Source organism: Myotis daubentonii, chromosome 20, assembly GCF_963259705.1.
Source record: "Myotis daubentonii chromosome 20, mMyoDau2.1, whole genome shotgun sequence".
NCBI classification, from domain to species: Eukaryota; Metazoa; Chordata; class Mammalia; order Chiroptera; family Vespertilionidae; genus Myotis; species Myotis daubentonii.
In genome coordinates this window covers 15,069,147-15,090,767 of record NC_081859.1, presented here as the reverse complement: position 1 = coordinate 15,090,767, position 21,621 = coordinate 15,069,147, and the positions used below count along the sequence as shown (strand labels likewise).

At 40.7% G+C, this 21,621-nt stretch overlaps 1 protein-coding gene across 10 annotated transcripts in view; it reads right to left on the bottom strand.

Moving 5' to 3' along the window:
* CDC42BPA (CDC42 binding protein kinase alpha) overlaps positions 1 to 21,621 on the bottom strand; it is a 199,160-nt gene that overhangs the window by 155,507 nt on the left and 22,032 nt on the right. For all 10 annotated transcript variants that reach the window (XR_009450251.1, XM_059677595.1, XM_059677601.1 and 7 more), the window contains exon 2: positions 5,558 to 5,649. Coding sequence is in view for 9 of the 10 variants with exons in the window: in XM_059677595.1 (XP_059533578.1) it covers positions 5,558 to 5,649 (92 nt within the window). In the remaining variant the exon portion in view is untranslated. The remainder of the gene's footprint in view (positions 1 to 5,557; positions 5,650 to 21,621) is intronic.

The following is a 21,621-nucleotide window of genomic DNA, read 5'->3' as shown; positions in this document are numbered from 1 at the left end:
CTCTCAATGTAGGAGCTGCCGAGCGACAGCAACTTTGCCAAGTGCCCCCTCGCACTCCGGGACCCCTCCGGGGATGCTGGACTGCCGGTTTCGGCCCGACACCCTGCAGGCCAGGCCGAGGACCCCAACTGCCGGAGGGACCCCACGCACTCCACCCCAGGTGCGGCCAGCCGGGGAGGGGCCTCGGGAGGTTCGCTCCAGGGCGTGTCCAGCCCGTCTTGCCCAGTCCCGCCCCACGAGCCACCTTCTAATTAATTTCCCCTCAATGTGCATGAACCCCTGCACCGGGCCTCTAGGACTATATAAGGGTATGTGTGTCATTATACATTTGTTCTAACCAATACAATGTACAACACAAAGAGTGAACCCTACTGTAAACTACAGATTTGCGGTGACGGTGATGTGTCAATGTAGATTCACCTACTGCAACAACTGTACCACTCTGTGGGCATGTTGGGAGTCAGAGAGGCTTCCATGTGCAGGGGCAGGGACTGTAAGGGAACTCTGTGCTTTCTAAGCAATTTTGCTATGAACCTACAACTGCTTTAAAAAATAGTCCACTGAAAAAAGTCAATCAAGGTAACCCACCATATTAACAGAATAAAAGAGCAAATGTACATGATGTCAAGAGATGCAAAAAAAGCAGATGACAGGAATTCAGCACCCATTAATACTTTTATTAACTCTCAGCAAACTGGTTATAGAAGACAATTTCCTCATCAAATAAAGGACATTGATGAAAATGCCTACAATTAGCAGAATAATAGTGAAACACTGAATCCTTTTTTCCTAAGTTCAAGAATAAAGTAAGGATGTCTACCCTCATGACACCCATTCAACATTGTACTAGAGGTCGAAACTAGTGCAATAAGATAAAAAAATAAAAGGCATAAAATCTGGAAGTGAAAAGGAAACTAAACTGCCCCTAGTCTCAATGACTACTTACTTAGTAAAACAAAAAAGTAGCAACCAAAACAACACAAAACTATTTTAAAATAGTAAATTTAGAAAATAAAGCCAGATACAAAAATGAGTGTTGTATCTACATATTAACAACATACTATTTGAATATAAAATTGTTTTAAATATCACCATAGCATAAAGCATAATATACTTAGAAATAAATTTAACAAAATGTGAACAAGACCTGTACACTAAAATAACAAAACATTAAGAAAATTTAAAAGACCTTAAAAAACAAAGAAATACCTTGTTCATGGACTAACAAGTAGGTTCAACATTAAAATGTCAGACCGTCCAAAACTGATCTATAAATTGAATGCAAACTCAATTTCAATACCAATAAACTGACAGAAACTGACACCCTGGTTCTAAAACATATACAATAAGGCAAAAGTCCTAGAATACCTAAAACAATCTGAAAAAGGACAAAGTAGGAGAACTTACACTCAACTTATCACATACTCTCAACTTTATAGTATAAAGCTACAGGACTCAAGATAATGTGGTATTGGCATTAGGATAGACAAAGAGATCAACGAAACAGAATAGAAAGAGTAGTAATAGATAAAAATGTAGTCAACTGATCTTTTTTTTACAAAGATGCTGAAGTAAATTAATAGAGGAAATAGTCTTTTCAACAAATGTTGCTGAAACAACTATATAACCAACATCATACATGAATTAATTTGAAGTAAATAACCAACCTAAACATAAGAGCTAAATCTACAGAGCTTCAAAAAAAAAAAAAAAATTAGTTCACCAGGCCAGTGTGGCTCAGTGGTTAAGTGTCGACCTATATACGGGGAGGTCACAGTTCGATTCCCGGTCAGGGCTCGATCCCTGCTGGGGCACGGATGCAGGAGGCAGCTGATCAATGATTCATCGTTGATGTTTCTCTATCTCTCTCTCCTTCCCCCTTCCTCTCTGAAGTCAATAAAATATAGATTTTTAAAAAATAGGTCAATATGTCTGTGACCTGAATATAAACAAGAATTTCTTAGGGGGAACCCCTCCCCCCACCCAAAAACATACTGCCAGAAAATAATAAACCTAAGAGAAAAAATTGTACCATCAAAATTTAAAATATTTCTACAACAAAATAATAAAAAAAGCAAATACCACAATTTTTTTAAATGAGCAAAATACTTGAATATATACTTCACAAAGGAAGCTATAAGAATGGTGAGTAATTATGTTGATATATAATATAAATTCAAATAATGATGCAACTTAAGACTATGAAACTCTATTACATACCCATTAGAATGGCTAAAATTACAAAGATGAACAACAGAAAATATTGTTGCAAGTGGTAGAAATGTAAAATGGTACAACCCCATTGGGAGGTTTGCCATTTTCTTTTAAATTTAAATATGACCAACCATTTAACCCAACAGTTCCAGTCCTAGGTATTTATCCAAGGAAAATGAAAATCTATTTCCATAAAATACACATAAGAATATTCATAGTAGCCCTGGCTGGTTTGCCTCAGTGGATAGAGTGTCAGCCTGCAGACTGAAGGGTCACAGGTTCGATTCCGGTCAAGGGCACATGCCCAGGTTGTGGGTTCAATCCCCAGTGTGGGGGCGTGCAGAAGGCAGCCGATCCATGATTCTCTCTCATCATTGATGTTTCTATCTCTCTCTCCCTCTCCCTTCCTCTATGGGATCAATAAAAATATATTTTAAAAAAGAATATTCATATCAGCTTTATTCCTAATAGCTAAAAAGAACAAAAACAGAAAAACCCAAATATTCATCAACAGAATGGATAAATTATGGTATATTAATAAAACAGTATACTGCTCAGCAATAAAAAGCAAGTATAAATACGTTTGATCACAGGATGGATCGCAAAAACATTATTCTGAGTGAAAGAAGCTGGACACAAGAGAGTACATGGATTAATTTCCATTTACGTGAAATTTTCAAACAGCCAAAACCAACCCGCAGTTAAAATTCAGAACAGTGGTTGCCACTTGATGGAAATGATGGGAACTGACTGGGAAGGGAGCTTCCTAGGATGATGTAAATGGTCTATAGCTTGATAAAGGTGAATCCATTTCTCAAAACTCACAGAATTGTACATATACAATTAGTGCAATCAAAGATTAACAACCAACTACAAATAAATTGCACCCCTAGTGTAGATGGCTTCACTAGTGAATTCTTCCAGGCATTTAAAGAAAAAAATACCAATCTTACACAAATTCTTACAGAAAACTGGGAAAGCAGAAACACTTCCCAAATTGTCTTGTAAACTAAATATATTATTCAAAAAATAAGGAATTATGAGATAGATCAATTAAAGGCTAATCTTGCCCACACCCATAAACAAAACAATCATAATGAAATAACAAGTCAAACCCAACTACATATTTAAAGGATGTACACAAACAATTCAACTTGTATAATAATGCAATACTGGTATATTTAAAAATTAATGTAATTCGCACATTCACCAAATATAGACGTTAAATCGTTTCATCAAAATAGAAAAAAAAATAGATATAGAAAAAGCTTTTGATGAAGTTACCTCCTATGCACGATAAAAGCTCAACAGAATAGGAATAGAAGAAAAACTTTCTTAACCTACAAAAGAGTAACACTAAATCCTACTTAATAGTAAACATACCATAAAAATTATAGAAAGCTGAAACTAAAAGGATGGAATATGATATTTAGTGCAAATACTAATAAAAAAAGAGTAGCACTCTACTAATATCAGATTAAGAAAATTTTCACTCCAAAAGCACTAGCTAGAGATAACAGGGATCATTCCATTATTATAAAAGAGTTAATCACCCGGAAGATATAATAACTCTGTATTTATTATCAGTAAAAACTGGGGAGGGGGATATGGATATATATATATATATATATTTATATATATATATATATAAAATCCTTTCTCAGGAAATAACATATCAAGCAGAGCAAACAAAAGGTAAGAATGTGGAAGACTTAAACAAGATTAATGAATTTGCCCTAACTGGTATTTATAGAACACCACACAGCAAATTTCAAAGGAGTGAAATCCACAGTTTATGTTCTTTGACTTCTCTGGAATTACATCATAACTCAGTAATAGACATAGCTAGAAATCCCTCTAAATATTTAGAAATTGAGCAATAAACTTCTAAAGATAAACAAAAATCACAATTAAAATAATATCGTATTTTGACCAAAATAAAAATATGACATTTCAATGATTTCTGCTATTCTAATTATAATAACAAAGAACATCACACACCCAGAAATAAATCTGCTGAAAGATGTAGAAGTCCTCCCCACCAAATGAAAACTACAAAACACCAGTGAGATACATTTATAAAACCCTAAATAAATAAAGGAATATACCATGATCATAGATTGGCTGAGTCAATATTGTTAAGGTGTCAATAATCTACAAAATGATTCTAGTTTCAGTGCAACCCTAATCAAAATTCCAACAGGTGTGTGGGTGTGAGTATGGGTTTTTAAGAGTAAGTAGAGCCCTAGTTGGTTTGGCTCAGTGGACAGAGTGTTGGCCTGCAGACTGAAGGGTCTGGGGTTCGATTCTGGTCAAGGGCACATGCCCCAATTGTGGGCTCGATCCTCAGTAGGGGGCGGACAGTAGGCAGCCGATCGATGATTCTCTCTCATCATTGATGTTTCTCTCTCTCTCCCTCTCCCTTCCTCTCTGAAATCAATAAAAATATGTCTTAAAAAATTTTTTTTAAAAGTTAGTAGAGCCCTGGCAGGTGTGGCTCAGTTGGTTGAGCATCATCCCATGCACCAAAAAGTCACCAGTTCAATTTGCGGTCAGAGCACATACCCAGGTTGTGGGTTTCATCCAAAGTAAGGGTGCATATGGGAGGCAACCAATCAATGTTTCTCCCTCTCTCTTTCCCTCCTTCTCCCTTCCTCTCTCTCTAAAATCAATAAAAATATATATATTTTTAAAAGAGTAAGAAGAAACTGAAACACTGATTCTAAAATTATCTCTCTATATAGAAAAGCCTAATATGCAAATTGCCCCCACGGGAGTTCGACCTGGAGATGATTGCTCGCTATGACATTTGCTGACCACCAGGGGGCAGTGCGGAATGAAGAAAGGCCCCAACAGGCAGCCAGGGAAGGGAGGTCCCGGCCGGAAGTTGGAAGGAAGGCCCCAACTGGCAGCCGGAAGGCCCAATCAGCCCTGATCGCCGGCCAGGCCTAGGGACCCTAACCTTGCACAAATTTCATGCACTGGGCCTCTTGTAAAAATATAAGAACCAAGAATAGGGGAGTAGAGGGAAGAAGTCAGAGTACATACACTACCAGATATCAAGACAAAGTAGAATAACTTATGACAGTGTCATATTGGCACAAGGCGCTACAAATAGACCAACAAAACAGAGTCCAGAAACATACTCAAACCCACAAGACACATGAAGAATACTAGTAGAAATATCTTCGGGGAAAATTTCACATGCAAGTATTTCATTCCAAACTTTAATATACTTTCTGATTAATGTATCACAACAGAGTAAAAAATATTTCAGTTAAATTGTTTCAGACTGTATAAAATAGCTTCCAAAACAATTAGCAGACCTTCTATAAACTCTTACCTCTCCAAAAGCTCCTCGACCAATCACCTTTAATATTTCAAAGTCTTCTCTATGTAACCGCATCTGTTTCACTTTAGAAGTAAATGGTTTAGCTGAAATAAAAAGCAACAGCAATTACTTTCTTAATGAAATGTGATGTAAATTAATACAGATAATGGTATTTCTTAAACAATAAGGATTGAAGTTATGATTAAGGATTAAGCCAAAATATTTAATAATTTCATCAAACTACAGTGATAATAGATTTAATTTCCATGAGAAAATTATATATGTCCTTTATTTCTTATATACGAATCACATTTTGGTGAAGAAAATTATTTTAAACACCAAATAACATATGAAATAATTCAAAATAGCAAATGAGACCAGTTTATTCTCATATCAAACATTCTGTGTATTCTAACTCTCAATGCTAGATAGATATCAACATTAATAAAAGAGAAAAATGGTAATTGGCGTACGAGCTACCCTTTTCATTGGCTAATCAGGGCTATATGCAAATTAACTGCCAACTAAGATTGGCAGTTAACTGACAACAAGATGGCGGTTAATTTGCATATGTAGGCACAATGCAGGGAGGCGAAAGGGAAAGCAGGAAGAAGCCCCCTGCCACTGATAGTGATCGGAAGCCCAGGGGGGAGCTAAGAGCTGGGGGGCAGGGCAAAGGCGGCCTTTGCCCTGCCCCCCAGCAATGATGGGAGAATCAGGTGCCTTTTCCGCCCTGGCCAGTGATAGCAGGAAGTAGGGGTGGAGCCAGCGATGGGAGCTGGGCATGGTCGAAGCTGGCAGTCCCGGGAGCTAGGGGTCCCTTGCCTGGGCCCTAAAGCGAAGCCCACGATCGCAGGGCCGCTGCCACTGCGGGTCCCCGCTGCCCGAGCCGGACGCCTCAGCCAGAGGCGTCAGGCCTGGGCAAGGGGCCGATCCTGTGATTGGAGGGTGATGGGGGTCAACGCCTGAGGGCTCCCAGTATGTGAGAGGGGGCAGGCTGGGCTGAGGGACACTCCCCCCCACACACACCCAGTGCACGAATTTCGTGCACCGGGCCCCTAGTTTTAATACAAAGGTCCAAGAAGCAAAAGCAAATTTCAGGTCACCAGAGAGAACTTCAGTAATTCCTACCAAATAAATTAATAATTATTTCACATTCATTTATCCTTTTAACATTCCTTTAGCAAGAATACATACTATATAAAGCATGGTGGCAATCACTGGAGTTTAAAACAAGTATAGTACCTTCCTTCAAGAAGTTCTGTCTTCAGGAAAGACAGACAGTATGCTACACGCATAGTAACAATGTGATTAAGTTTCTAATACAGGGATCAGTGAAAGTGAAACACTTATTATATTATGTGCATCTTAATACTTCACAGAAGTAACAAAAGAACTGGAACTTGAGGACTAAGTAAAGTGTGCTACTTTGTCTGGTTTGCAAGGTAGACACTGAATACTATGTGAGGAATTTAGACATTATTCTATTAATTATAGGGACTAAATTGACATTTGTTTTTGTTGTTAATCCTCACCTGAGGATATTTTTCCCATTGATTTTTAGAGCAAGTGGAAGGGAGAGAGAGAAACATCAATGTGAGAGATACACATCGACTGGCTGCGACTGGTATGTGCCCTTGACGAGAATCGAACCAGGACCCCTCAGTCTGTGGGCCAACACTCCATCCACTGAGCAAACCAGCTAGAGCAACCATAGCTATTTTAATCAACATGAATAAATCTCAAAAAATACTTGGAAAAGAAGTCACAGAAAATATAGTGTGATTTCATTTACACACTATTTAAAAACAAGCAAAAATAAACATATTCTATGGGAATACTTATAAAACTATAAAGCAAATTTCATGGAGATGATTTATTCTTGAGTAAAAAGTGACACACAGGGTTTTCAAAGATCCTGTTAATTTCTTAAGCTGGATCAATGGTACAGAAATGTTAATTTTATTATCATCCTTTGAACTATACGGAAAGTTTTATGCACTCTTTTATACATTTAAATTCATAAGGAAATTTTTTAAACTTGTATATATGAATGGATCTATATTCAATTTAATGAAAATGGTTAGTTCAAAATTTTGCTTATTGGCCGGAATTTTTTTTACAATTTCCTTAATATTCTTTCGAATCTGAGAAACTATGGCTATTCTTAACGTTTTAAGCCTAACAATATAACTTTAATTTCAGTGATCAAGTTAGATGAAAACAATTGATTGTGTATAAAATGAACTGTGAACAACTATAGAAACATGAGAAACCAGTACCAGTATTATTATTCACACAGACAAAAAGTTCTTTGGCGGCATGGTCTTAAGAAGAATAAATAAATGCCTGGTTGATTATAGTTCCTTCAACCTACTACATGAAACAAGCAACTTGATCCTTCAAGTGAGATGGTAATCGTATGGTAACTGCATAGTTCAAAGCCATTTTCCATTCACATTTTAAAGAAGCGCTGCTCAAGGGTTTTCCACTACCCTACTTGTCCCTGTGACCCTACCTCTGCTTCAAGAGGACATACCTGGTGGCCTCTCACTCTTACATCTGATGGCAACTAATCTATCTAACTGACATCACCATAAACTCAGAGCTCTCCACCTCTAACAAAGAATCTAAAACAAGCCAAAGGATGTAACTGAAGCAGATCTCATTAAGTGTCTCTATCAACTTAACTTGATCTTTGTCTCCCTTATCTTCAAGACAACCACAAAATGTGTCTGATTCCTTGGATTAGTTACTCATTATCTGCTCAGAGATTACTGAGATATTGAAATTAGCGGAAGTGAGCAGGCAAAAATCTTGAAACAACTATTATAGACTAGAGGCCCGGATTCACGCACCAGTGGGGTCCCTCGGCCTGGCCTATGGGGATCGGGCCAAAACCAGCTCTCCGACATCCCCCCGATGGGTCCCAGATTGCGAGAGGGTGCAGGCTAGGCTGAGGGACCCCACAGGTGCATGATCGGGCCGGGGCCGGGGAGGGACTGCAGGAGGGCTCCAGGGCATGTCCGGCCTGTCTCACCCAGTCCCGATTGGCTGGACCCTAGCAGCATGCTAACCTACCAGTTGGAGCATTTGCCCCCTGGTGGTCAGTGCATATCATAGTGACTGAACTTAGCATATTAGGCTTTTATTATATAGGATATGCTCAGAGGAAAAGAATCAATCAATCGTCTGCCTTTTTTTAAAAAAAAAGAACCAAATGGAAATTCTAGAATTGGATGTGTTTCAAAATAAAATGAAAATAATGAGGAAAGAGCCCATGAACTTGAAAATATATCCTTAGAAATGAACAATCTAAAGTAAAAAGACCTTAAGAATAGATAGCCTCAGGCACCTATGAGACAACATCAAAGGGTAATTAGAATCTCAGAAGGGGAGGACAAAGAAAAGCTGATTATATGTTACCGCCAGAAGTTCATTGGCAATATTTAACAAAAATGCTTTATACAAAGAAACATAAGAAAAAAGTCATGAATTCTATCCACCAAAAGCCCATCACGTCAGTCACTTGGTGTGACTGAAATAGTTGTGGATGTATGAGACAAATTGTAGAAAAACTTTATACTCGTTACAATAACTGGAAAAGACTTAATGATCACTACACTACTGCCCCTGACAAAAATCAAAACCACGTAAGGGACCAATTGGGTCTGTTGTACTGCTAGACAACTGCCATATCTGGGGACGTTTCACAAGGTGCCATACATACCACCTAACGATAACAATGCCTTGCCTTTCTTCAGTGCTGCACAGTTCAGTGTCTTCCCTGTGGCACATATTTTCTGAGGTACCTGCCACACCATTTCCGTCCATTTCTCTGAAAACCTCCCTCCGACTAGAGGTCAAGTGTAATTGTGGGGCCTCACTTCACTAGCCAGAGTAAAGTGAACTAGTGTGGAAAACTAACCAAAGCTGTGGGAAAAAAGGATTTAAAACTGAACTCAAAACAAACAAACAAAAAAACTGAACTCAGAAGAGTTAGTCTCTGCAATAAGTCACAATCCCACTACGACACAGCTGGCTCACCAATTAAGAAGTCACCATTTTGCCTTGACCGGTTTGGCTCAGTGGATAGAGCATTGGCCTGCAGACTGAAGGGTCCCAGGTTCGATTCCGGTCAAGGGCATGTATCTTGGTTGCGGGCACATCCCCAGTAGGGGGTGTGCAGGAGGCAGCTGATCGATGTTTCTCTCTCATTGATGTTTCTAACTCTCTATCCCTTTCCCTTCCTCTCTGTAAAAATCAATAAAATATATATATATATTTTAAAAGAAGTCATCATTTTATTTAAATTCTGACAACCTGTCCCAATTTCTCTCACTCTCACATTCACTACATTAAGTATTATTATTCCTATTAAAAAAAAAACAGACTCAGAACTTAGAACAGAATCAAGACAGAACCTACACGGAGCCTAGAGACAGAAGAACTTCGCTGGAGAGAGCATGCCGGAGGATCCTGGAGAGGGCCTGGCCTCGGAGCCTAGAGACAGAGCCTAGCGGGAGAACATGGCAAGGGATCCTGGACTGAACCTGACTACAGAGATTGGCAGGAGAACCTGACTGGAACCTGGACACTGAACCTGACTGGAGAGCCTGGACAGAACCTGGCTGGAGAACCTAGTGAGGGAACATGGCTACAGAACCTCGCTGGAGATCCGAAGCAGAACCTCTCTGGAGATCCGGGCTAGAGATCCTGGCTAGGTTGCTGATCAACTGAACGCTGTCTCCATGTCATTCCTTCTTCGCCGACTCCGTCCACACCTTTGGGGACCCCTGGACCTGCTGGGGTTGGACCCCGGCATCTGGCGCCCGAACAGGGACCCCTAGGTAAGCGCCCTGCACTCGGGACGGATCGGACTCCACCATAGGAAGAAGGTGGATAGTCTTCGCCGACTCCGTCCACACCTTTGGGAACCCCTGGAACAGGATTCCCCTAGGTAAGCCCCCCCTATTGAGAACCCCCACACTCGGGACGGATAGGACTCCACCAGGGTGCTACAGACCCCCCTATAGAGGATAAGTAGGGTAAGAAGGTGGATAGTACAGAACTTAGATTGAGAAGATGTGCCATACTGAGTCCAAAGAAAGAAGACTCTGTATTGATTCTTAGATTGAGAAGATGTGCCATACTGAGTCCAAAGAAAGAAGACTCTGTATTGATCTCTAGATTAAGAAGATGTGCCATACTGAGTCTAAAGAAAAAAGACTCTGTATTGATCTTTTAACATATATGCTTGCTAGCAGAGGAATTAAGGTTACTCCCAGTCAGACAGAACATTTTTATACAAGAAGTATGTCCATGCTTTTCTGAGGAAGGAAAGGTAAATGTAATGGCATGGGAGAAGGTAGGCCCAAGGAGCCTTATCCTTAACCCCACTGCAGCCTTTCCACCCCGGGAAAGTGCAGGATTGGCAAGCTCTCCCTGGGGTGATAGGTCAGGACTCAGGTAATAGGAGAAAGCGCCAATCCTACTCTTAAAATGGATACAAGAGAGCGTTTGAGGTTTTTCTTTTTAATGCCTGCTTTTAAAAAATAAAAAAGGGGGAATTTGCCGGGAGCCGGTCCATCCTTGCTGTTTCAAGGGACCTGGCATATATGGCATACTGTTCTTAATATGTTTGCTCACCTTCTTGGCACTATGTGTTTTAACCAAGGTCTCTGAGAAAGGTTGTTTTCCCCAGGTAGGGATTTTCCCCTGAAGTTAGGGAGGGAATAAAACCCCTCAACTAAGTGCCAGGCGGGTAATTAATCCCTTCAACTACGAACAATCATGCTTAAACTACATAATCTTTTCTCCCTGGAATGGAGATAAGAAACGCCCTAACCTTTGTAATAGAGATTGATAGGATTGAATCAACTGGTATAAATACAGTTGTAACAAGACAGAAACACTCAGAACTTAGAACAGAATCAAGAAGACAGAACCTACACGGAGCCTAGAGACAGAAGAACTTCGCTGGAGAGAGCATGCCGGAGGATCCTGGAGAGGGCCTGGCCTCGGAGCCTAGATACAGAGCCTAGCGGGAGAACATGGCAAGGGATCCTGGACTGAACCTGACTACAGAGATTGGCAGGAGAACCTGACTGGAACCTGGACACTGAACCTGACTGGAGAGCCTGGACAGAACCTGGCTGGAGAACCTAGTGAGGGAACATGGCTACAGAACCTCGCTGGAGATCCGAAGCAGAACCTCTCTGGAGATCCGGGCTAGAGATCCTGGCTAGGTTGCTGATCAACTGAACGCTGTCTCCATGTCATTCCTTCTTCGCCGACTCCGTCTACGCCTTTGGGGACCCCTGGACCCTCTGGGGCTGGACCCCGGCAGCAGAGCACATTACTTATAGTGCTAAAAAGTTGTCCATCATTGGAAAAAATGTTACAGAAATTAAGCTACATTTAAATGCTAGAATTTTATTCAGGTATGAAAAAAAGAATGACACATTTCAAAAACTTATAGGGACATTGGAAATATTTATAATATAATATTAAATAAAGATGAATACAAAAAAAGATTAATAAAAAAAAACAAAAAAAAAAACAGGTTCAGTAAGGTAAAATAAGTTGAAGATTACATTGGCACAAATTGGAGCCTGACATTAAGAGTGAATTTTTTTTTACAATTTATAGTTCTTCAAACTATATTGATAATAGATTTAATTTCCATGAGAAAATTATATATTTCCATTATTTCTTATATATGAATCACATTTTGGTGAAGAAAATTATTTTGAATTATATTGAAGCCTTTCCAATATAACATGCTGCCTCTTTCTTCCCAAAAGCTTTTTGGGGAAAAGAAACAAAAAAAAACAGATACTAAACTTAACAGAATGAAATATAAAACAATTCTTAAGTTTTAAAAAACGATCTCTTTGAAACTTGAAAGAAAGCAAGTTTCCATCCGAGCCCCTAGCACACTGCCTGGTTCACTACACACTATCAAATGAATGGATAAGTGAATGAATGATTCTAAAAATAAAAGAATTCTAAGTTCCAATGTGAAATGCCAAAAATACCTTGCAAGGTATACCTTTTTCTTTGCTGAATGTAATCCAAAATCTAAACATAGAGTCTCCTTCAATCCACCCTGACTCCCACAACGACTGCTCAGGTCACGTAGGAACAGAGACTGCTGGTTGCAAGCCACTGATGGCTTGAGAAAGGGCCCTAGTTAGAGATTCCAACAGGAAAAGAATGTGGATGGAGGAGACACATGTGAGAATGTGGGGAATAAGACAGCCCCAAGGCATAGCGAGGCCAGGAAGGGAAGAGGGAGTACTGCAGCCAGAGATGTTAACCTCCCTTCATTCCTGGTTCTGCTTCCTCCCTTCCTCTCAGATTTCTCCAGTGGGTGTTCCTCCTTCCAGTGTTGCTCCCCCTCAGCCTTTCCGCTGTATGTCCTCCTACTATAGATGCTGATGCTAATCTGCAGTGCAGGAACATGAGAATCAAGGACCACTGCTAAGGCAGGGAGAGCGGGGAGAGAAATATGAGGGAGCATTGACAAGAGTAATAACTAAAATCACAGTAAAACTTTCATTAGTCATATCAGGTTCTGTTTATATTTTCAAGTAAAATATACAGTGCACTTTTAAATTAGTTATGTAATAAGAAATTATGAAATATACTGTGACCATACACTAACTTGTAATGTACAGAGAATAAAATTACAAGTGGTAAATTTCTGAGATTTATGGTGACAACATATACTTGAGCACGAGTGTAAAACTGTCTTATTCACTTTTTTGTTGTTATTGTTAAACCTCACCAGATGATATTTTTCCATTGATTTTTAGAGAGTGTGGAAGGGAGAGGGAAAGACAGTGAGAAACATCGATGTGAGAGAGGCACATCGATTGGTTGCCTCCTGCATGAGCCCGGACCAGGGCAAGGCATCGAGCCTACAACCAAGGTATGTGCCCGGGACCCTTTAGTCCGAGGGCTGACGCTCTATCCACTGAGCCAAACCAACTAGGACTTACTCACTTTTAAACACCTAAAACTGTATCTTTTGATGGAGTAGGTATTTTTATATTTTTAATAATTGAGTTATTGTGGAAAAGTTTCAAAGTAGTCTATATGTATTATGGTTTTTGGCAACTTCATAAGCAAAGGTAACAGAGCCACAAACACAGAACATATTAGATATATGGTCTCTAAATTACTATATATATTACTTTTTATCCATTCACTAATTAATGAACACTTGGGTTGTTTCTACTTTTTAGCTAACTATATACATGAAAACCTAAGCGACCAAACGACCAGTCGCTATGACACATACTGACCACCAGGGGGCAGATGCTCAAGGCAGGAGCTTCCCCCTGGTGGTCAGTGCGCTCCCACAGTGGGAGTGCCGCTCAGCTGACTGGCCTGTTCTGGCAGCCACTCACTCCCCCAGTAGTCCTGCAGGTCCAATCTCCAGAGAATGAATGGGCCAGGCACTGACGGACCAGAGCTGCCCGCACAATTCAATTCCGACAGCGCAGCAGGCCTCCTGGATGTCGGCCTGGGGCACTGAGGCCACTTCCCCTCCCTAGATGCTCCGCAAGAAGAAACAATATAAAAGTGGCCGCCAGGTGGCTCCCGACAACTGGCAAGAAGGTCAGAGGGATGGATCCAGATCTTGGGCCAGCAAGGGTGTCCCACTGCCTACCACCCTCGGGATGGGTGCCAGACGCAGGGCTCACAGCTGGCAAGCACCACTACGGCGGCGCAAACTTCTCCTGATCAGGGCTGACTGGGCCCGAAGCCCGTAGCAGGTGCAGTGGGGCCGGGATGGGCGGGAACAGCAGGCAGGAGCGGCTGGTGGCATTGGACTGCTGGTTTCGGCCCAACCCCACAGGCCACACCGAGGGCCCCCACTGTGCATGAATTCATGCACTGGGCTTCTCGTTGTTAATAAAGCTGCTACGAACATTGGTGTACAACAAGCATGTCAAACTTGCAGCCGGCAGACCACATGCCTCACTTATTTAAACAAAGTGTACAAGTACCTATTTGAGTCCCTCAATAGGCTGTTTTATAGTTAAACTAGAGGCCCAATGCACAAAATCCGTGCAAGGGGCTCGGCCCTCGCAGCCACGGCATCGTCTGGAAAGTTGTCCGGACGGTCGTTCTGCTGTTGAGTCTAATTAGCATATTGGCTCTTTATTACATAGGATAAGAAAAAAATAATTAACATGATATCTAGCATAAAGACTCAAAATGTTAGCTATATATCCGTATTATTTGAATGCTTCAAATAAATGTGTTCATATACAACATGTGAATTTTAACTCATTGTATGCCATAAGCGTCTGTAGATGCAAGTGGTGGACCTTCCCCACGCGCCATGTGTGTCTATTAAAAAAAAATGTTTTCCCTAAGTGGCAGCCCTGACCAACCTTGAAATCATTTTTCATGAGAATTTTCAGCTGAAAATATTCACGAACACCTCAATTGCGAGTAATATATTTATTTTTATAATACTCATTGCAATTCATAATATCGTGGGGACGGTTTCCATTTTGGACGTGTGGGAGTTAACTGATTAAAAAATAATTACTTCTAATACAGAGCAAGATTTGACGGTAAAATCATCATATAGCTAAAGAAAGAATGTGTCCGGAAGGAAGACACCGAGAGTATTTGTGACTGAGAAACCTAGGTAGTAGTCTTCATGCACAGTAGGCGGGGTGCTGACAAATGAACAAAATGTCAACCCATGTGACATGTCATTCCTATCAGGGACTACCACAACTTTAAGTCCATTAGAGTAACTACCCTTACTCCAATGCCATTCTCCAATTCCAAACTTCCAATAGCACTGGTGGGACGGACACAAAATGACTCCAGTGCTTAACAGATATATTCTTTATTGCAAATTGCTGAACTTACATTCTAGTTCATCTATTTGTCTCTCATGAATGAAATTAATGAATATATTAGCATTCCCAATTTGATCAATTCTATAAGGTTGAGACTCATAAATTCACAAAGATAATGTCTTCATTAATTATTTAACACTACATTTAATTATTTATTGAATACCTATTCAGTACCAGCCACTGTGCTAGAAATGGGAAACAGACTGGGTAGCTGACTTCCCACAGCAACAATTTATTTATTTATTTATTTTTAAATAGAGTTATTGATTGCCGAGAGCCGGTCCATCCTTGCTGTTTCAAGGGACCTGGCAGGGGAAGAACCAAGATGGCGGCATAGGTTAACGCCGGAGTTTGCTGCTTTGAACAACTACTTCAAAAGTGAAACTAAAACACGGAACGGACATCACCCAGAATCACAGGAACGCTGGCTGAGTGGAAGTCCTACAACTAGGAGGAAAGAGAAACGCATACGGACACTCAGAGGAGGCGCAGTGCTGAAGTCAAATTCTGAGGTGCGGAGTGCGCGGAGCGGGCTGGCGGCGGAGGGCGCGGTTGTTGTTTTCAATCGGGAGGGAGTCGCAGACTCTGAGCTCCAGATACAGGCGAGTCTTTAGGGACCCAGGCTCAAACGGGAGAAGCGGACTGTCTGGCTTCGGTCAGAGCGAGTGCAGCTTTCTCTCCGAGCTTTGCAGCGGGTGCTGGGACTCAGAGAGGCAGAGCCCCTGGGGACAGGACTGAGAGCCGCCATAACTGCTCTCTCCGGCCCACCCTGTTGATCCTGTGCGACCCGCCCTACCCAAGCCCTGCACAGAGGCATTTGCCGGATAGCCTCAGGCAAAGGCTAGATTAGCACCTCCCTAGAGGACAGAAGTTCTCTCACTACTGTCACAGCTGATTCTCATAGCCACTTGGCCTGGAGGTCAAACCCTCCCTGGAATTAGCTACAACAATCAAGATTTATCTATAAGACTTCGAACAAAGACCACTAGGGGGTGCACCAAAGAAGCATAACAAAATGCGGAGACAAAGAAACAGGACAAAATTGTCAATGGAAGAAATAGAGTTCAGAACCACACTTTTAAGGTCTCTCAAGAACTGTTTAGAAGCTGCCGATAAACTTAATGAGATCTACACGAAAACTAATAAGACCCTCGACCTTATATTGGGGAACCAACTAGAAATTAAGCATACACGGACTGAAATAACGAATATTATACAGATGCCCGACAGCAGACCAGAGGAGCGCAAGAATCAAGTCAATGATTTGAAATGCGAGGAAGCAAAAAACATCCAACCGGAAAAGCAAAATGAAAAAAGAATCCAAAAATGCGAGGATAGTGTAAGGAGCCTCTGGGACAGCTTCAAGCGTACCAACATCAGAATTATAGGGGTGCCAGAAGATGAGAGAGAGCAAGATATTGAAAACCTATTTGAAGAAATAATGACAGAAAACTTCCCCCACCTGGTGAAAGAAATGGACTTACAGGTCCAAGAAGCGCGGAGAACCCCAAACAAAAGGAATCCAAAGAGGACCACACCAAGATACATCATAATTAAAATGCCAAGAGCAAAAGATAAAGAGAGAATCTTAAAAACAGCAAGAGAAAGAAACTCAGTTACCTACAAGGGAATACCCATACGACTGTCAGCTGATTTCTCAATAGAAACTTTGCAGGCCAGAAGGGAGTGGCAAGAAATATTCCAAGTGATGAATACCAAGAACCTACAACCAAGATTACTTTATCCAGCAAAGCTATCATTCAGAATTGAAGGTCAGATAAAGAGCTTCACAGATAAGGAAAAGCTAAAGGAGTTCATCACCACCAAACCAGGATTATATGAAATGCTGAAAGGTATCCTTTAAGAAGAGGAAGAGGAAGAAAAAGGTAAAGATACAAATTATGAACAACAAATATGCATCTATCAACAAGTGAATCTAAGAATCAAGTGAATAAATAATCTGATGAACAGAATGAACTGTTGATTATAATAGAATCAGGGACATAGAAAGGGAATGGACTGACTATTCTTGGGGGGGAACGGGGTGTGGGAGATGTGGGAAGAGACTGGACAAAAATCGTGCACCTATGGATGAGGACAGTGGGTGGGGAGTGAGGGCGGAGGGTGGGGCGGGAACTGGGAGGAGGGGAGTTATGGGGGGGGGAAAAAAGGAACAAATGTAATAATCTGAACAATAAAGATTTAATTTAAAAAAAAAAAAAAAGGGACCTGGCATATATGGCATACTGTTCTTAATATGTTTGCTCACCTTCTTGGCACTATGTGTTTTAACCAAGGTCACCTCTCTGAGAAAGGTTGTTTCCCCAGGTAGGGATTTTCCCCTGAAGTTAGGGAGGGAATAAAACCCCTTAACTAAGTGCCAGGCGGGTAATTAATCACTTTAACTACGAACAATCATGCTTAAGCTACATAATCTTTACTCCCTGGAATGGAGATAAGAAACGCCCTAACCTTTGGAATAGAGATTGATAGGATTGGAATCAACTGGTATAAATACAGATGTAACAAGACAACAACACACAGAACCTAGAGACAGAAGAACTTCGCTGGAGAGAACATGGCAAAAGATCCTGGACAGAAACTGGCCACAGAACCTAGAGACAGAACCTAGCGAGAGAACATGGCAACAGAACCTGGACAGAAACTGGCCACAGAACCTAGAGACAGAACCTGGCGAGAGAACATGGCAACAGAACCTGGACAGAACCTGGCAACAGAACTTGGCAGGAGAACCTGGATAGAACCTGGCTGGAGAACCTAGCGAGGGAACATGGCTACAGAACCTGGCTGGAGAACCTGGAGAACCTGGCTGGAGAACCTAGCAAGAGAACATGGACGCAGATCCTGGCTAGAGATCCTGGCTAGGCTGCTGATCAACTGAACACTGTCTCCATGTCATTCCTTCTTCGCCGACTCCGTCCACACCTTTGGGGACCCCTGGACCTGCTGGGGTTGGACCCCAGCAATTGATATTTTACAGAAAGGAAGGGAGAGGGACAGAGAGTTAGAAACATCGATGAGAGAGAAACATCGAACAGCTGCCTCCTGCACGCCCCCTACTGGGGATGTGCCCGCAACCAAGGTACATGCCCTTGACTGGAATCGAACCTGGGACCCTTCAGTCCACAGGTTGACGCTCTATCCACCGAGCCAAACCGGTCAGGGCTCACAGCAACAATTTAATCTCATCACATACCTTCTTTCAGATATTGTGTTGTCACCACTATTAATAAATAATACTACATAGAAATTTTTACATACTAGTTTTATGGAAAATAAATCTCAAAGAAAGAGAAAATAAATACAGATACTATATAAATTTATTTCCACTCAGCAGCTGGTGAGAACACCATTATAAATGGTATTTATAAACTATTCCATATGTTTAAAATATGAAAAAAGTGAAAAAATAGTTCAGCCACTTAGTCTAGATATAATATTGGTTTGTGCTCAATTAGATTTGGGGGAGGAAAAGAAAATTTAACAAAGTGATTCTAAGGGAACCTGCAAGAATAAATGTAGAAGAATAGGCAAGAAAATATTTAAAATGAAATATAAAGTGTCTTGCCTTACAAGCTACTAGAATGTGTTTTAAAAGTATCAGTTTAGCCCTAGCTGGTTTGGCTCAGTGGATAGAGCATAAGCCTGAGGACTGAAGGGTCTCAGGTTCGATTCTGGTCAAGGGCACATGCCCGGGGTTGTGAGCTCGATCCCCAGTAGGGGGCGTGCAGGAGGCAGCCAATCAATGATTCTCTCTCATCATTGATGTTTCTCTCTCTCTCCCTCTCCCTCTCTAAAATCAGTAAAAATACATATTTTTTAAAAGTATCAGTTCAAATATAGGTACATTATCTAAAAAACAAACTATTACATAAGTGTAATAGAATACAATATTTTTATGTTCTTGGGATGAGGAAAAACTTTTCTATCAGGATGCCAAAAGCAAAAGCCTAAAAGAAAAAGACAGAACGATTTAACAAAATTTGAAAGTTACATTTTTTAAATACTGTATTAAAGTTTAAAATAAAAATAAGTTACACACAGGGAAAATATCTATAAACTATGACGGTCAAAGGGTTGCAATCCATAAAATTCAGAGTTCTTGCAATGTAGTAAGAAAAAAAGAGCACTATAATACACTGGTTCTCAACCTTCCTAATGCCGTGACCCTTTAATACAGTTCCTCATGTTGTGGTGACCCCCAATTTCATTGTTACAAATTGAACACTATTAAAGCATAGTGATTAATCACAAAAACAATATGTAATTATATATGTGTTTTCCGATGGTCTTAGGCAACTCCTGTGAAAGGGTCATTTGACCCCCAAAGGGGTCACAACCCACAGGTTGAGAACCGCTGCTACAATAGAAAGTGGAGCAAATGTGTAAATAATTGTTAAGTATAAATTGATTTAATACACATTTAGAAGTTTTAAATAAAGTATATCAAGGAATTAAGAGCTCTGTCTTCCCAGTCAGAGAAATCTAAGTTCCAAACCTTATTATAATTGAATACTTGTGGAATGTAGGGTAAGTTTCTTAGCCTATCTAATTCTCAATTTCTTTAAGGAGACAAAACTATTTATCAACTCAAAGATACTGGTAAGATAAGTACTTAAAAAGAAGATGAGATGAAAACTTCCCAAAGGCAAAACCTGGCTATAAGATGATTCAGAAAAATGAGGAGGAGTTCAACTTAAAATAAAAAGAACAATAAACACTGGAGGCTCTGGCAGAATGTCTTAGCTGCTAAAATGTTTGGGTGTGAGACAGACAGGTGGCACACAAACATCTGTCCGTGGTCCTGAACCTCCATTAACTCTTAGGGCAGTGATGGCGAACCTTTTGAGCTCGGCGTGTCAGCATTTTGAAAAACCCTAACTTAACTCTGGTGCCGTGTGACATATAGAAATTTTTTGATCTTTGCAACCATAGTAAAACAAAGACTTATATTTTTGATATTTATTTTATATATTTAAATGCCAGTTAACGAAGAAAAATCAACCAAAAAAATGATGTCATAGGTTCTCCATCACTGTCTTAGGGCATAGTTCACTCTAATTGTGGAACACTGAGAAGACATTCGCCGTTTCCAAGGAGTTCTCAAGAAGATAAGCACAATGGAGAACAAGGAAAAGAGTATAATGACCAAAAGTTTCTGAAACCACATAGCCATAGAGAGAGGATCAGCTGGGATGGGGGAGCTTGCTCTGACAGGTTTCATATACACCTATACAAAAAAGGGAGACGGGGACGGAATTAAGGAGGTGAAGGAAGGGGAAGAGAAGGAAGAGATTTCAGATGTGAATTTGTGACAATAAGTGTTATAGAAAGTCTATGGAATTAGATATACTTGAGTTTGTAACAATTGTGTTTTGCTGACAAGAGTCAATTAATATCTACACTAATAAAAGAGAAACATGCAAATTGGTGCCGCTCCGTTATGCCCACCATCCAATCAGAACGACTATGGAAATTAACCCAACAAAGATGGCGGTTAATTTGCATATGCAGGCGTGGTGCGGAGACTGAAGGCTCCGGCCAGAGTGAAGACTGACGACTGAAGACTGAAGAGAAGAGGCTTGGCTTCTCCGCTGTGGCTGCAGCGGAGAAGCCAAGCCAAAGGCCTGGGTCCCGGATGCCAGAGGAAAACGGGTGCCAGCAGCCAGGGGAAGCAAGGCCTATTGCACCAATCTTCGTGCAGTGGGCTTCTAGTATAGTGATAAAAGTCCATAATATAGGGTGCAGGAAGGATATAAGAAGTTAGAGAGAGGAACCCAATGGCCAAATATCTACTAAAATTCTCCCCCCCCCCCAAATAAATAAATAAAAAAAATTCTCCCCCTCCCCACACCTTACAATAGCTATGATCCAGAAGGAGATATCTGATCCAAGCTATCCCAAACAGATTCTCTCCCTCTCAATTAAAGGAAATAGAGACGAGGGACCACAAAAGAGGATCCAGAGGAGAAGCATAAGACTTTACACTTTGATAACTTACATGTAGAAGTTGCAATCGGATAGCCTCCAAAGGGAGAGAAACAGAGTGTATGTCATCCAAACAAGTACAGGGGAAATTGATTCAGAAAAATACAATGAATTAACCCAAAAGATGGTAAAAACATATGGAAAATAAATATTTTAAGAGGCTTACCAAAAAAA